An 18,379-nucleotide genomic window follows, 5' to 3' on the forward strand; every position below is an offset into this window, starting at 1 on the left:
ATCATGGGCATACGTATACAAGCACGGATATGATATATAGTATGTCATCCACATATATACATAATTTCACCATCCACTATCGAAATATCACTATAACATGCAAATATAGCATTCTTATAACATAAATAGTATGTATACACTGAGGAAAACATAGAGTACCTTAAAGATGATATATACATTTTTGTCCAGAGCATTACAACCGTTCTCAAGATACATGCGCATTGATTCGAGATTAAAAGTGAGGCAATTTACTGAATGTGTGTACATTTTAGATCGCAGAATACATATAGCGTGTATGGTACGAACGATATTATTGAGTGCATGTTATGATTGTGTTAAACGCATAATGAATGTGACGAACATGACAATATAAAATAAAACAAGCAATCAAACAAGTGCTATGATGACAGTACTTCGTTGCTTATAATATAATAATTTAATAAATGAGCACTTAAAATTAAAAACCAATTTCTGAACTTCTTAAAAGAAGAAATAAATCATTTCATTGCCATCGAATATTTATGGCTGATAAATAAACTTGTCAATACTTGTCCAAATATTCAATTTTATGAGCAAGAAATCAATAAGAAAAAAAGCAACTTTGAAAAGTACAAACCTAATATTTTTCACCTGTAACGATTCTGTGTCCACAGTGTTTGAATGTTATCAATCAAAAATAGTCCTTCACCTTAGTGAGCGGTTTGCATAAAAATGGATACACGAGACATGTTTTTGATCATTTAAACCGGAAGTCAAATCGTTGCCGTTGTTCCCATGGCGTTACTGTTGGTGCATTTTTAGCACTGACCATTACAATTTAACCAAATAATAAAAACAACAACAACAACACTTTAACATACTGCTCACTTGCATGTCCGTTTTCCTTCTAAAATAATGCAGACATGATGCGCGCGCATTCATAAATGGAGCTCATTATTTTCAAATCTAGTGGCTTAAACGGTTACTTATGTCAACCATCTCTGAGGTCATATCTCAGAGGTGAAGACCTAACTTTACAGATATAACAGCATGGTTGAACATCCCTATCTCACAAACTTTAATAAAAACATCCTTATTTTCTAAAGGCAGTGTTGTGTATCTTGGCACACTCAGTTTATAGCGATGACTCACGTTTTGAAACAATAAACTAAACAACAGCAATAATAATCCAACACATAAATACGTATTCAAACATAAAACACTTACATTAATAACTGCTTAAAAGCTCACATACATTGCATATATTTAAGCTCATAAGATTTCTGTAGACTCCGCATACCGGTCTTAATAACTGCTTAACAGTTAACATACATTGCATATATTCAAGTTTATAAGATTCCGCATGCCGGTCTTTCGCAGGTAAGTTAGTCAATCAACCACATTAATGAAACAGTTCAAACGACGCTTTGGTACACGGTTTGTGCGCATGCCCGAGACGCAACACCTTGCAGCAGTTTGATTGAACTTTTTTCAGAAAAGCACGGTGCTTTCAGCCGTTTGCATGATTTCATCATGGTTTTGTTCATAATAAAAGTCAACTTGTTTTTTGACAGGATGTTCGTCATCTTCATCCATGTTCTTTTCAGCATCATTAACGCCAGAATCAAAACTATAGCGCTCTGTGTCTCTTTCTGAATGATTTTCGGGAGATTTAACAATCACAATATCAGGGATTTCTGAGTAAGCATTTAACGCATTGACATCCAGCTGATAGGGTTCTTCTTCGCTGTCTTCGTTTTGCGTTGGCTCATCAACTGCAGTATCTTCTTCCCAGGAAATGTCATTTCTATGACCAAGATTCCCTTCTGATGAGAAATTTTCATTTGATATTTCGTCCTCACGAAAGCTTACATGGACAGCTTTTGAACTTTTTGAACGGGTACTTGTTTCATTTTCCGCCCTTTCAGAAAACACGTTATTTTCATTTTCAATATTTGCTATGTCATCATCATTTTGTACATTTGCCGCGCTCCGTGCCGTTGCAACCTTGTCATCATCCCTTTCAGTATGAACCAAAACAATGTCTGGTATTTGTGAATATGCATTTAACGCATCTAAATCAAGACGATAAGGTTCTTCATCCACGTCTTCAGTTTTGTAAAAATCGGCATTTTTAACTTCAACACCATCGGTATCGTTGACTTCAACAACATCGGCATTGTTAATTTCGACAGTTTTGTTATCATTGACTTCAGCCACATCGTCATTGTTAATTTCGAACGCATCGGTATCGTTGCTTTCTAAAACATCGGTATTGTCAACTTTGATAAGATTGTTCTCGCTGACTTCAATAACTTCGTCATTGTTAACTTCTAAATCATTATTTTCGTCTGTTTCAACTTCTTCGTTTGTTTGATCTTCATTTTCTATATTGGTTTCAATACTTCCATTTTCTGCACGAGTGGGAACAGTATTTTCATCTTCATTGATTTCGCTTTCACTATCCTCGTGATAGCTTACAGCCTTTTCTCTTTTTATGACATTTTCCTCATCGGGCTCTGGGGTCTCGACATATGATTCAAAAAGTCCATCATTATTTTCTATTTTCTCGCTTGAATCATCAATATGATCCTCCTTTATATCGTCGTTTTCAGTAATTTTGATAACATGCACGTTTCGTTCCTGATGCTCATTTTGCTCTGTATTTACTCCTGTGACATATTGGGATGTTGTTTCTTGCTCATGTGTCCTTTCTATAGCCGAAACCTCATATTCATTGCCATAGTTTCCTTCGCCAGATGTCTCTGGTTGTTTCCTTTCATCAAAACTAGTCTGAACAACGACGCTATCATGGCGTTCAGCATTATTTGAATCATGATCATATCCAGTCGTTTCTTCATCGTTCCTATGCTGTACGATATCATATGTATTTTCTTCTACATGTGGGTTGCTTTCATGTGGAATATATGTATCGCGTACTTCGACATGCTGTTCAGCAAATGGATTGCTATTTCTAAGCTTAACAGGTGACATACCACCATTTGATAGAGTGACATACTGCACTGGGTTCCAGTTTCCATGTGGAGGAGGGACAACTACTCGGCGCATTGATCTTCCTCTGTAGACTTCTTCAATATTTCGGGTAACCGTATCTCTTCCGTAGGAATTATTAACCTTTTTCTTTTTTGTTTTGCGAAAGAAGCCTTTGCTTCGTTTTGATGTAGCAGGTTGTTGTTGAAGTTGTGGTTGAAGTTGTGGCTGCTGTTGAAAATATACGCGTGGGCTTGGAACGGCTTGAAAACGCGTGTCGTTAACTCGTCTGTTATAAGCATTGGAATCTTTGGACGAAATAGAAGCGGTCCGCACGTACTGACCATTAACAGGCATTGCATACGTACTCTTAACTGCATTTCCTTGTCTAACCAGCATTTGGGAACTCGCTGGAACGGCTTGATACTGGACCTCTGCTGGTCTCATAGGATATACTCTACGTGTGGGTGACAAAGCTCTCTTAACATAAATAGGTCCTTGTGTTACCTGTTCTCTTGGTGGCGGACTTACAGCACGCACTGCACGTCTTTTGACATCCATGACTGTACTCGAATCGCGATATGTAACACTTCCTTTGTTGCTCATTTTTTTCTGGTTAACATCTACGTGGTTTTCATTTGACCCCACAGCACCTCTACCCTTATCACCCTCAATCCCATCTTCATCTTCTTTTGGAATCAATGTCCAATTCTTACCGGAGGGTGTCAGACCAACGTTGTATCCCTCTCCGATTAGTTGCCCTTTTGCGCCTTTAAATGTATTGATAAGAGCAGCCGTGTCCTTTTCCGAATCGCAGATAAAGACATATACTGTATATAGGTTTAGCTGCTTGTTCCGCACAATAGCTAGCGTGCATCTTGTGTTGTATTTGTTGTCTATCAGGTCCACTATATTTTCTAGTGGAATCGAATCCTTTTTGCTCACATGTCCATTAGAATCTAGAATATTAAGTTCAAGCCCATTGGCAGTTAGCGTAATCAATGTATATACTCCTTTTTTAGCTGCTGTTTGGTTGTTTATCTGCCTAAGAAGCTGATCATTGACCGTATGTGTCCTCCACGCGCCGATGAACACTACCCTTTTGGTCACTGTTATTCCAGGCATTTTGTCTACGAGAAAGATTAAGCGATTTACGTATTTCACATCGCATTACATGTCCAAATTTAATAAGACACGCCTAAAATTGCACTGCTAACTGACTGTATTTTAATCGATCGAAAATTGTTGAAGCTAGATGGAGAGTTCGAGCGTTACATTCCCCGCATGGCTGCTAATACATCATTCCATCGTCATGGCTCAATGCTGTTCCCGTCGCTGAAGAACGAATCCATAATTTAGCATCATACGATACAAACTAAAAAAGAGTAAAATTTAAATCACTTCAATTACTACTTGTTGCAGTAATATTATATGTATAAACTTACGTGGTACATTATATGATGGATTAATCGGATGCACAGAGGCATGGATAATGTAGTTTTCGCCCATATTTGGCAATCGTAATTAAATTTTCGTTTCAAATGACTAACTGTCTGATGGTATGTATTGATACAAAGAGTCTTTAGTCGAGACGCTCGGTTGGTAAATGAATAAGAAGATAATTTAATTTAACTTAAGAACAAGTTAAACATTCCTAAACTTCAATTTGTAATCTAAAAATAGAGAAAACATTCTTAAATTGTTTGTTAGGAAACTACAAACGGAAATAATAAAACCTACCTCCAGCAACCGGCCATCTACTGCCGGATTAGTTTTTTTATTATTTTATTTCACTAGTTAATTGGCTGCTTGGCAGCGTAAAGTTAGCAGCTAACCCCTGTGCAGCCTGGCAGTCTGGTAGCGTGAAGTTAACAGCCTGGCAGCCTGGCAGCGTTAAGTTAGCAGCCTGGCAGTGTTAAGTTAGCAGCCTGGCAGCCTGGCAATGTTAAGTTAGCAGCCTGGCAGCATGAAGATAGCATATTCGAATTGTATGTTGTTATTGAGCATCCCATGACAGCCATGAATGCCCAAGATTCCAAGCCATTGTCATTTGATGACCTACAATCCCACGGTGCCAGGCTATCAGGCTGTCAGGCTGCTCACTTCAAGCTGCTAGGCTACCAAGCTGCTAGGCTAAATTTACGAACTTCGTAATCTATCACACACACACCAAAACGAAAAATAATGATTTTATGAGTCTATTGTACATGTGCAGTGAACTCAATTTCAACCCATTGACATAAAATACAACGTGTATGTGAATTGTAAACGAATGTTACATACGATATATCATTGTTCTTGTTTTGTTTTTCTTTATTTTACAGAAATATTTCTGTATCAAATGCAGGTGTGTTTGTTATGATCTTGATTTTACTTGTACGTCACGGTATCCCTGATGTAAAGACATAATGTTGTCGTGACAAACTAAATTGTGAATGTTTGCGTATGTGTTAATTTTCCACTTGCATCATTGATTGTGTTATTAAATTACTAGTAGCACTATTTTTATCAACATTTTGTCAACTTCTTTTTTGAACAAAACTTAGTATGTCTCTGTTTCTGCGTAAACCCATACTCATTTGAATATGCAACCAACCGCGGTTTTTTTTATCGCCGACGCAATTTTACCTATGATATCACCATTTGTAAGCATCCCGCTGCCTTGTTTCCATTTTAGTGATTGATTGATATATACATATTATATATAAATCATAAGTAATGCTATTTTGTCGAGCTTTGATTACTTAATCGCAAACTTAAACGAGTTTCTTACCTGACTTGGTTGAAAAATATATGATGAGATAAATTACCATATTTAATTTGTATATTTTAGCGATAACCTCAAACTGAAGAGTTATTATAGAATATATACCACATGTGATTTCAAACACTTATTCATCTTGAATATTGCTTTCTAGAGATCGGTATGGACAACAAATAGTTGCACTTGGTCAGTAAAGAGAAATTGAGAATCTCCAATCCGATTTAGTATATCGCCAGTTTATCACCTGCACCTTTCATTAAGTCAGATTGCATTATGCATGACAAACAACGTGATTTCAAATACATGTAAATGTTTTAAGACTTAAAGTCAGGATAATTTTTGTTTTATTCTTTCTAAATGACTTTATTTCTGGTAGACATCATCAGCTGGTCTGCCATCATCTTACATACGTTGTGTCTTCTTTTAATACTGAACTTATTGTTTCTGTGTATTGAATTAAGTCATACGTGGCTTCAAAGTCATGTAATATTAAAAAAACGTTTTTATCAACTCTATTTGATTCCGTGCACGACGGAACTAACCGTTGCGGCAGGGGAGATCACTGCGTAGGTTGTTTGGGTGTGTGTGTGTGTGTGGGGGGGGGGGGGGAATACTACAGGTATCCAATGAAGATCTTGATTTGTTGATTTTGTAGTTTTCTCAATGCTTATAAAGGGATGCTGCGACATATAAAACATATTTGGGAAACTAAGTACGTGAAAATGGTAAATCGGTGCTCGATCGACTTTTTTGAAAAAAAGAGTTGAAAAACGCTTCAAAGTGATAATTTGTGCATAAAACACAGTATATATATATATCATTGTTTTAGAAGAACAGGCATGTTTAATGCTTTGAAATACTGACTGCTTAATCGACTTTTTCGAAAAATTTTGTTGATAATCGCTAATCTCTTCAAAGTGTTAATTTGTGCATAAAAACAGTAAATATGTCATTGTTTTAGAAGAAAATGCATATATATATGCTTTGAAATAGGATTCAATTTTAGGCCGCTAGGCCGCCAGGCCGCTAATTTCACGCCGCTAGGCCGCTAGGTCGCTGAAGTGCTTGATCGACTTTTTTGAAAAAAAGTTGAAAAACGCTTCAGAGTGATAATTTGTGCATAAAACAGTTAATTTATAATTGTTTTAGAATAAAACGTACAGAAAAATGTTCTGAATAGTAAACAATTTAAAGCCGCTATGTAACTGTATGAATAAAAAACTTTATCATTGTTTAAAAAAGAACCCATTAACAATTGCTTAAAAATAGAGAAAAACATTAGGCCGCTAGGCCGCCAACTTCACGCCGCTTGGCCGCTAACTTCACGCCACTTCACGCCGCTAGGCCGCTAACTTCACGCCGCTAGGCCGCTAACTTTACGTACATGAAACTTTGTCTAGCATATAACGAGATGAGTTATCAACATTTTCAATAAGCTAGTAACAAAAATAAACTTGATGTTAACTTTGACCTTTTTTAAATCTGAAAATCGTGAACACGGGGCAAAGATTTGTATTAATGATACTTTAACAATAAATATCACCTGATGTATTTGTATGTGAGGATAATGAGAATAAATTAACCAGTAGGCCTTCATAATTTTCTCAACGCACCATCATTTGAATTCAAAAATGTTAAACATACCTTTTACAAACAATCCTAGTATGACTATGTTTATATTAGAAACATTAGAACAATAATCATATTGGAAAAATGCATCTGATGCATACACATCCATGTTCATCAAAACAAACTAATTCACTTTTGTTTACAATATAATTTATCGGCATTCCATACCAATGTATTGTTATAGAAATAATATTTTATGATACTATCTTAATTCAAAATATTTGAACTCACCTAAGAAGGAGAAAATCAAGTTTTAAAACAATTTACAAATTTACATTGGTTTTAATCTAGTCGTTACACATTAAATTTTGTCTGATCTGAATCATGTCTTGATATGGCCTTGTCGCGAAAACAGAAACTAGAAAAACGAAGGCTTTAAAAGCTTGATGCCCGATAAATATAAACCGCTGGAGGGAAACGTACGGGTTGAATACGGGTGAGAAAGGGGAAGACTGCAGTCCCATCTTGGCACCATTGCAGCGGTCACAGGGTTAGTTATAAGATGTTCAAGATAACAAAGTAACCTGGAGAAAAATAATCAAAATAATAATAATACATGCATACGATTCATCCAGACTGCCGATCTTACAGATGTCTCAAAATTGTGAATGAGTATTGGTTAACATGCTGGTATTAAAAAGACAAACTATGACATGGATTAAAGAGTAAAATTGTAGATATCACATTCAGACTGTTTGGTGACATTGGAAGTTGTGTAATGAAGTATAGAGAAATGTTAAGAATATCTTTAAAAAGCTTTCAGTTTTAGCAAAGTTATCTTCCTTCTTTACAGTCATGTATAAACTGTTTTAATGGGTGGTTAACTTCACTTCACAGTATTTGTCCACAGTGTATATATTTATGTTCACTTCACTTCAAAATACAAAGTCCACAGTGTAGATGTCCTTGTTAAATTCACCTCACAGTATATAGTTCACTGTGTAGATATCCATGTTAAATTCACTTAATAGTTCATAGTTCACTGTGTAGATATCCATGTTAAATTCACCTCACAGTTCATAGTTCACTGTGTAGAAACCCATGTTTATTAAACGTCACAATACATAGTTCACTGTGTAGATATCCTTGTTCATTACACTTTACAGTTCATAGTTCACTGTGTAGATAACCTTGTTCATTACACTTCACAGTTCATAGTTCACTGTGTAGATAACCATGTTCATTACACTTCACAGTTCATAGTTCACTGTGTAGATAACCATGTTCATTACACTTCACAGTTCATAGTTGACTGTGTAGATAACCATGTTCATAACACTTCACAGTTCATAGTTCACTGTGTAAATATCCATGTTCATTACACTTCACAGTTAATAGTTTACTGTGTAGATATCCATGTTCATTACACTTCACAGTTCATAGTTCACTGTGTAGATATCCTTGTTCATTACACTTCACAGTTCATAGTCTACTGTGTAGATATCCATGTTCATTACACTTCACAGTTCATAGTTCTCTTTGTAGATATCCTTGTTCATTACACTTCACAGTTCATAGTTCACGGTGTAGATATCCTTGTTCATTACACTTCACAGTTAATAGTTCACTGTGTAGATATCCTTGTTCATTACACTTGACAGTTCATAGTTCACTGTGTAGATATCCTTGTTCATTAGACTTCACAGTTCATTGTTCACTGTGTAGATATCCATGTTCATTGCACTTCACAGTACATAGTTCACTGTGTAGATAAGCATGTTCATTACACTTCACAGTTCATAGTTCACTGTGTAGATATCCTTGTTCATTACACTTAACAATACATAGTTCACTGTGTAGATATCCTTGTTCATTACACTTCACAATAAATAGTTCACTGTGTAGATATCCTTGTTCATTTCGCTTCACAGTTCATAGTTCACTGTGTAGATATCCTTGTTCATTACACTTCACAGTTCATAGTTCACTGTGTAGATATCCTTGTTCATTACACTTCACAGTTCATAGTTCACTGTGTAGATATCCTTGTTCATTACACTTCACATTACATAGTTCACTGTGTAGATATCCTTGTGCATTACACTTCACAGTTCATAGTTCACTGTGTAGATAACCTTGTTCATTACACTTCACAGTTCATAGTTCACTGTGTAGATATTCTTGTTCATTACACTTCACAGTTCATAGTTCATTGTGTAGATATCCATGTTCATTACACTTCACAGTTCATAGTTCACTGTGTATATGTCCTTGCTCATTACACTTCACAGTTCATAGTTCACTGTGTATATATCCTTGTTCATTACACTTCACAGTTCATAGTTCACTGTGTATATATCCTTGTTCATTACACTTCACAGTTCATAGTTCACTGTGTAGATATCCATGTTCATTACACTTCACAGTTTATAGTTCACTGTGTAAATATCCATGTTCATTACACTTCACAGTTCATAGTTCACTGTGTAGATATTAATGTTCATTACACTTCACAATACATAGTTCACTGTGTAGATATCCTTGTTCATAACACTTCACAGTTCATAGTTCACTGTGTAGATATCCTTGTTAATTACACTTTACAGTTCATAGTTCACTGTGTAGATATTCATGTTCATTACACTTCACAGTACTTAGTTCACTGTGTAGATAACCTTGTTAAATTCACTTCACAGTACATAGTTCACTGTGTAGATATGTATGTTTACTTCACTACACAGTTCATAGTTCACTGTGTAGATATCCTTGTTTAATTCACTCCACATTACATAGTTCACTGTGTAGATATCCATGTTCATTACACTTCACAGTACATAGTTCACTGTGTAGATATCAATGTTCATTACACTTCACAGTTCATAGTTCACTGTGTAGGTATTCATGTTCATTTTACTTCATAGTTCATAGTTCAATGTGAAGATATTCATGTTCATAACACTTCACAGTACATAGTTCACTGTGTAGATATCTTTGTTTACTTCACTACCCAGTTCATAGTTCACTGTGTAGATATTCATGTTCATTTTACTTCATAGTTCATAGTTCACTGTGAAGATATTCATGTTCATTATACTTCACAGTACATAGTTCACTGTGTAGATATCCTTGTTAAATTCACTTCACAATACATAATTCACCGTGTAGATTTCCATGTTCATTACACTTTACTGTGTAGATATCCATTTTCATTACACTTCACAGTACATAGTTCACTATGTAGTAATCCATGTTAAATACACTTCACAGTACATAGTTCACTGTGTAGATATCCATGTTCATTACACTCGACAGTACATAAATCGTTATGTAGATGTCCATGTTCACTTCACTACACAGTTCATAGTTCACTGAGTAGAATTCCATGTTCATTACACTTCACAGTACATAGTTCACTGTGTAGATATCCATTTTCATTACACTTCACAATACATAGTTCACTATGTAGATATCCATGTTTACTTCACTACACAGTTCATAGTTCACCATGTAGTTATCCATGTTCATTACACTTCACCATACATAGATCGCTGTGTAGATATCCATGTTCATTACACTACCGTGACAGTACATAGTTTACTGTGTAGATAATACTAGATATCCATGTTCACTTCACTACACAGTTCATAGTTCACTATGTAGCTATCCATTTTCATTACACTTCACATTACATAGTTCACTGCGTAGATATCCATGTTCGCTTCACTACACAGTTCATAGTTCACTCTGTAGATATCCATGTTCATTACACTACCGTGACAGTACATAGTTCACTGTGAAGATACAAATGTTTACTTCACTACACAGTACATGGTAGCTTTTGTAGACATTTATTTTATGGTTCTTTTGTTCAGAACATTTGAATGAAATACTGTTTAAACCTGTGCTATGGTGTGTTTGGGGTCGGGAGGGTAGTGGGTTGTGAGGATCGGGCAAGGCTCCATTTATCATTACTGAAATTGAATAAACATTGTATTAATTATGTTTTAATTAGTTTTATTATTTCGATGTGTGGTGTGCTCTCGAAGGATTTTACTTTAACTTCAAGAATATATTCAGCCCTGCTTATTTAATCCTTTATTAGATAATCATGAAATGATACATTTTTTAAAATAGTCCAAATATAAAGTACAAACAGTATAGAATGTACAATAGTATCTGTTTTACCATAATGATGGAACGATCTTGAATCCAATCATTTTGTTCTTTTTGCACGTCTGGCAATCATTGAAGCTACAGCATTTTGTAATGCTTTGAAAATGTTCCAATTACGCAGATGCCGATGTTGTGTAATGCGTTGAAAATGGACGACGTTATATGTGAGTATTGTCACTTATGTTGGTTTATACGAGTAAAAAAAATGGGGAAAAGTTCCGCATATTTTAACTTTTGGACATAAATATAAATTTGGTCGTCTAAAACTTGCATAACCTGCTAAGGCTTACTGTGGACGACGTGTTACAAGCTGGATATTAATGAAAAGTGTTATCGTTCTGTTTATTTTATGAATTCCCTAACCTATCTGTAGCTTTCTTTTGGCAACAAGTTACCTCGTTGCAATATTTAGAATTTTATTTGCTGATCTTTGTTCATTTAGCTCAATTTTGTGAACGGTGTGGTGCCAATGAATAGGTTGTGTGCCAATGTACCATGCATGCATTATTTTTACCTCTTTATCTTATTTTTTTTTTAAATTTATTCTAAGTATTCATTTTATGTGCATTAAAAATCACACGGATGAAAGGTCATATATGTATATTACAAATACAGAGAAAACCATCCAATGAAAATTTTAATTAGGAAGAGATTATTAACATTTTTCAGTGCACTTTCGAAGTATGTAGTATACTGGACATTTTAAATTTTATAGTTACTTTGCTTTTTTAAGGAATTCATTTAGTTATAAATCAACCACTTTTTCATTTTTGCACAAACTTTAAGCAATGGAGTGATACTTTAAAACACTCATATGATAATAGATACAGGCAAGAGTTTGGTTGGGCTCAAACGGAATTATTCGGATGTCTAACATTTATATTAACAGTCTTCTTACATTTTTGTCAAAGGTCAACAACACGTTAATAAAATTAAAACAAAATAGTTTTTGATCTAAGAACACCTGTTTAATCATACCTAAAATTTGCACATTTTGCATTACTTTGAAACACAGAATTAGCGACGATTATTTGCAATAAAGAATTAATTTATCACCGAGTGAGCCTAAATATCGCCAATAGAAGTGGTAGTTCGTCATAAAAAGATAGAACGTTTCATTAAATTACGTGAGTATTTTCACAATTTGTTTCCGACAAATTTACAGTGCATGAGCACCGCCAGTTCATTTCAGCCACAAGTTTCAAAATAACGAGCCTTGTGCACCAAGTATAGCATATAAGGTTCTAAAATTTGCAAAAAGCAACCTTTTGTCAATTGAAAGATAAACAAATGTTAGCGAATTGCTAAAACATATGGAATAATAACCCAAAACGTTTTCATGAAAATCCAGATGTTTGCATTGTCAACATTAAGTTCTTGCAAGTTATGCGAATTCTAGACGATCATATCAATAAGTTTTTGTTCAGACACAATACATAGTCAATCCTACGTTATAATCATTCACAGAGTATACAGTTTAAATGGTATCCCTGAAAAGGACAAATAAGAGACCAGTTCTCACAGTTTAGGAACTTTTTTAACTCATTGGCACTTCGACAAAAGACCATTGGGAGCATTTTTGACGCATGCAAAACTTTTGCGGCTCCAATGATTGCCCGCCATGTTAGGTTTGGCCATGAAAGTTTGTGCATAGTATGTGAGTGTTGGTGAGGGTTATGTAAAGTTTTGAGATAGTATGAACTGATCATACATTTATGAGCATTAAAAAAGAACAAAGCCTATTATATAATATATACATTTGAATCAATATAGTCATTAATAAACAATATAAAAACATACCTTTTCAGGTGTAGATAAACGAATAGAAAATCATACATCGGAAAGGTAAATATGCATTGAAGCATTTCATTTGCTACGTGATCATCAAAGGGCATGTGCTCCTTACAATTCATGGCGAAAACAAATACAGAACTGAATCAGTTGTACAAGCCACCTGCAACTAAGTTCACCAATAGTATACTGATATATCAGTGTGTGTATACCACGTGATAAATTACGTCATAAATGCTACGTCAGAAGGCAATATTTCGCTTCAAATGAAGACCTTAAACAAAGATAAATTTACTATTTATCCATCATATTAAATAAGACATGGCGCAGTCTTAACAGGGGCGTAGCTTCCTATAGGCCGTGTAGGCCGCGGCCTACACATTTCCCCAGAAAGTTGAAAAAATAAAAATGCCAAAAATGCAATAAAAATCTGAGGGGGTAGGGGGGTACGGGCAAATGGAACACCAGAAACAAGATTTGCCAAGAATAGACATTGATTGATTTGTCGGAATCTACACGTATGGAATGATTTATTTTCTATACACCCCAAGGAAGAGTTCGAACGACTGGAGCCCGCATATTGTAAAGTTTGTACCGGCCGCGTTTTATAAAGTTCCGTTTTTTTAACATTTCAAACAATTTGATGGGCGCTTTTTCTTTGAAATGTAAAAACAGACCAAGAGCGTGACAGAGGTCATCATGGCCGAAAACGTTCCTAAGTATTCGGATATCGGATGCCTTACCTTACCCCCTGTAGATGAAGACACCAAACAAAAGTTATTAAATGGAATCTGACCATCTGAAACACGTTGGTCCAGTCGGGCAGACGCTCTTGAATCTTTCAAGAATGCGTTCCCTGTAGTGGTTTACGCATTGGATACATTACAGGCGGATGGCGACGAAAAGGCAGGGCAATTTCTGGCCGCCATATTGCGTTTCGAATTTATAATTGCGCTCCTTGTGGCGGAACACATTCTGAGTAGCACCGTTCCCCTGACAAATCTCCTCGAGTGCATGACAACGACTTGTTGCATGCTGTGAGTGAACCACGCGTAGTTATTAAGCTATGCAACGATGAAAGGGCTGATCAGTATGTTTGGGATGCTCTATGAAAAGGCCGTAGATGTTAGCGCCGATTTTGACATATAACCATCAATGCTGAGAATAAATGGTCGACAGCAGAACAGAGCTAACCCTGATGTCCAAACGGTGTCTGATTACTACAGGGTCACTTTGTATAATGTTTTCCTGTACCATTTAGTTCAGGAAATGGAAACTCGCATTCTAGGTAATGAAGATCGGTATTGTGCGCAACACTTATTGCCTTCCAAACTGGCTGACCTGAGGGATAATATGCTGCCGACAATATATGCCGCCTTTGCCCTCGACCTTCCTCAAACATACGAGACATTCAAGTCGGAAATTGCTAGATGGAGAGTTAGGTGGAGTATGACAGACATTAAGGATTCAAGACTCCAAGACACCCTACAGCAGACGTGCAAGGACTTGTATCCTTGCATTTGTACCATCATGAGGGTCCTTTTGGCCATGCAACCGACGTCGACCACATGTGAAAGGTCATTTAGTGGTATGAAACGCATAAAAGAACTATTTTGCGAACAACAATGACGTCTGATAGGCTGTCGTCGTAAGCCTTGATCCAAGTACACAATGACATGAACATTGATATTGACCAAGTGATTAACGTGTTTGCCTCAGAGAAATGCAGAAAACTGGACTTTTTCTGAATTGACGTCGGATTATTGTTACTTTGACAATGACTTGAAGCGCATTCAGATGTTGAAAGTTGATGTCGCTAGTTTGTCCTCATGTCTTTCAATTGCAATAATTACTGATATTTAATGAATTTCAAAAACATTTATAAGGTATACAAAATACTCGAAGGTAACAGCATATTGTTGAACATATTGGCATAACATATATTTAATTCATCAATATAATTAAGTTAATGCTGAAAACAAACCTCAAGTGGAAAAGAGCCAGCATTTAGTGTATTAATTAACAATATAAAATCAACGTTCAGTTGCTGTCAAATTTATTCTAGTCGACTTAAATCTAAGTAATATTTTATAATATATATGGTCTATATCAAAACGCACCTCTGACATTTTTGGGTTATTTTTTTTTACGGGGAGAGCATGCCCCCAGGCTCCCCTATAATTCGGCCTACACCTTGATTCCATCCAAGCTACGCCCCTGGTCTACGCCGCATACATAGCTCTGCCTTTGGTCTTTTACTAGAGTTTGATTGAAAGTATAGTTTCTGAAAATACATCGACAAACTTTTTTCACAAAACAGTCGCATGATGTAGCACTGTCAAAATATTATAGAACAAAGGCGGGGCTCTTAAAGCGGCATAGACTGCAGTTTGTTTCATTTAAAAAACGTGAAGAAAAAGATAAGTAATCTATTAGGCTTTAAGTCATCATTCGAAGCATGTTGCTTTTCGGCGTAGCATTTGTGACGTAATTTATCACGTGGTATACACACGCACGGTATATGGTTACGATGGAGGTTGTTATTAAGAATGCAAGTGTAAAAATACAAAAGCACATTTTATTTATAGGTGTTAAAATTATTTTTCAATGACGTGTATAGCGAACCTAACAAGTCCTTATATCATCATAATTTATGTACAGTTTTGAAATATGCGTGTTTTAAATATGATAGATATGCTGCGTTGTTGTTTGAATAATAAACATAACCTTATAATTAAGCAGTCTGTTTTGCAACCGCTCAATCATATTATGTTGTAATTTTGCGGTATTATAAACGTAATACATTGAGGATCTAAAGTGCGTTCGTTATTGGCCAATACATGAAGCAGTGCATACGTAAATGAATTAGTAATAACAATTGAAAACAATTAAATGCAGTGACCTTGTGGAAGAAAAGGTAAAGTAAACAATGACTTGGGAATGTATTGCAATGCATACACGCGAACGAACACGCACACACACACACACACGCGCGCGCGCGCGCGCACACACACACACACACACGCACGCACACGCACACGCACACACACACACGCACACACACAAACACACACACAAACACACACACATGCATACACACGCACACACGCACGCACACACACACACACACACACATACACACACGCACACATGAAGTATGTTTGGGGGAAAATAGTAGAACAGGTTAAACATTACATATTACTCTACTTGCATAGCACAATGATAAGATAGATGGGTTCTCAAGATTTACCAAATTTAACATTTTTCCGGCTCGTCTTCTTTGATAATTGTTAAAGCCATATTGGTGTCGACGTTATCTTCGACGACAGCGGAGTGCACAAACTAAAATGTTAGCCATTAACTAAAACCCCGTTAAAGGTATAACATGGAAGCCATGAAATGTCCGTCACAACGGAGCAGCAGGCTGATAATACATCTCATTTCTTAACTTTTAATAGTCAAATTAAAAAGTACAGGTGTTTTTAACATAAAAGTAGGTTTATTACATACAATAATGGAAATAGAGTATTTGATATATTTTAAGTTAAATTAAAGCATATGACCAGTTACATTCTTAATGAAGGAACATGAATTAAGTTAGGACATTATGAATACCGGCCCAGGTCCTATTTTTCTACCCGCAGCATTATACCAGTCAATATGGCTCTTGGTGCAGTAAAACAAAATTAGACGAACGGTTGGAATTCACTCACGGTGCTATTGTTAATGTCTGGAGGAAAGCCTCATCATGCCTTATTGTTCCACCGAAAATGAGTACAAAACGTTGTAAAATCTTCTTGTGTGTCGTAAGCTTGCCGTTTAGGAAGGGAGACACATATCACAAAGCACAGGTATTTGTACTTTGACAGAACGTGTCTTGGGTCGTAGGGACGACCTCTACTGGCTTTTTAGGGAATGACGTTATCAATCCAGTCAACAATGTCTTGTAACTTTGTAGTGAATGAAGGCGTTTGCAGTTTTTGAAACCTGGCTGTTCATTCAAGACAAAATAATCAATATTTTCTTTAATACTTTCGTATTTGAAGATATATCAACATAAAGCTATAAGAAGTTTTTGTTCAAATTGTATGTTACAATATGACACAAAACAAATTCATATTGCCAAAATGCTTTCCCCGGAAATATGCCAACGGATTATCAACACTTATCCTAAATAAAATTTGCTCTACTCCATATTACACAAACACATGTTAACATTATATCGAACGTTGCCAAGTTTCCCTTTTTTAGACAAAATTATGATTTCGATGTTCTTGCAATAACGTAATTGGGTAATGACCTCAGCGGTGATAGTTGAAACGTTCTTCATGTTTATCAGTTGACCCTCAAATGTGTTCCTGTTATTGGTATTGTTTTTAAATTTGACTGAACGACCGTCTTATTTTGTGTAATGAACAAAAACTTGTGAAATCTAAAAGTTTCTGTGCGGTGTAAATACGATATAACATTTATGATCGTAAATGGTTACTTAAACAATAGATTCGACAAAAAACTTTTTTAAGCAGAAATCCGTCGATTTTGAAAGTTTTCTCAGAAACTGACTCATTTATATATACATGTTTACTATTGCACAACATTTTTAAACATGTTCTATCTTTCTTTTTATTCGGAATATATATATAGCACCGTTTTGCATAAATACGTTTACATACAACTGTCCTAACCAAAACATAACGTCAGAAGCGAATATATAAATGGCGTTTTACTTAGAAAGGATTTAAACTGTTAATAAAAAGCAGACGGAAGAGCAGACGGAAACGTTATTGCTAAAATCAGTAGTGGTTCATAATCCCTCGAATCAAATACATAAGCGGCTTTTATTGTTTTAAACGAGTTATGATTCAAAAATGTCTAACTTAGACTAACATAATTATGCCTGTCTTTAAATATTAATAACTATGGTAGAATCAATGTCATGTTTTGGGTGACACAGCCTTCTCAACGTTTGCGTTAAACGAAGCCATTCCTACACAATTTAAGGTTAAAACTATGCATGTGTCGCGAATTAAAAAAGAAATGAAGGTGGCAGAAATGAACTGCGGAAGGTTAGCCTAGCGAATATACGAAAATACGTCTCAACGTATCTGCGAA

The 18,379-nt window shown here is 35.6% G+C and overlaps 1 protein-coding gene across 1 annotated transcript; it reads right to left on the bottom strand.

Annotated features, from left to right (window-relative positions):
• Positions 1-1,161: 1,161 nt before the first annotated feature.
• Positions 1,162-7,657, bottom strand: LOC128232804 (protein PFC0760c-like). Its single transcript, XM_052946542.1, has 2 exons — positions 7,595-7,657; positions 1,162-4,305 (listed from the first exon to the last, which is right to left on the bottom strand). The coding sequence occupies exon 2, from the start codon at positions 4,093-4,095 to the stop codon at positions 1,471-1,473; it is 2,625 nt and encodes an 874-aa protein (XP_052802502.1). The 5' UTR covers positions 4,096-4,305; positions 7,595-7,657; the 3' UTR covers positions 1,162-1,470.
• Positions 7,658-18,379: the final 10,722 nt, after the last annotated feature.

The sequence above is a fragment of the Mya arenaria genome, chromosome 4 (genome assembly GCF_026914265.1).
Source record: "Mya arenaria isolate MELC-2E11 chromosome 4, ASM2691426v1".
Lineage (NCBI taxonomy): Eukaryota > Metazoa > Mollusca > Bivalvia > Myida > Myidae > Mya > Mya arenaria.

Excerpts from the sequence above, each read along its gene's own strand:
- LOC128232804 (XM_052946542.1), bottom strand. The coding sequence starts at position 4,095 with ATGCCTGGAATAACAGTGACCAAAAGGGTAGTGTTCATCGGCGCGTGG.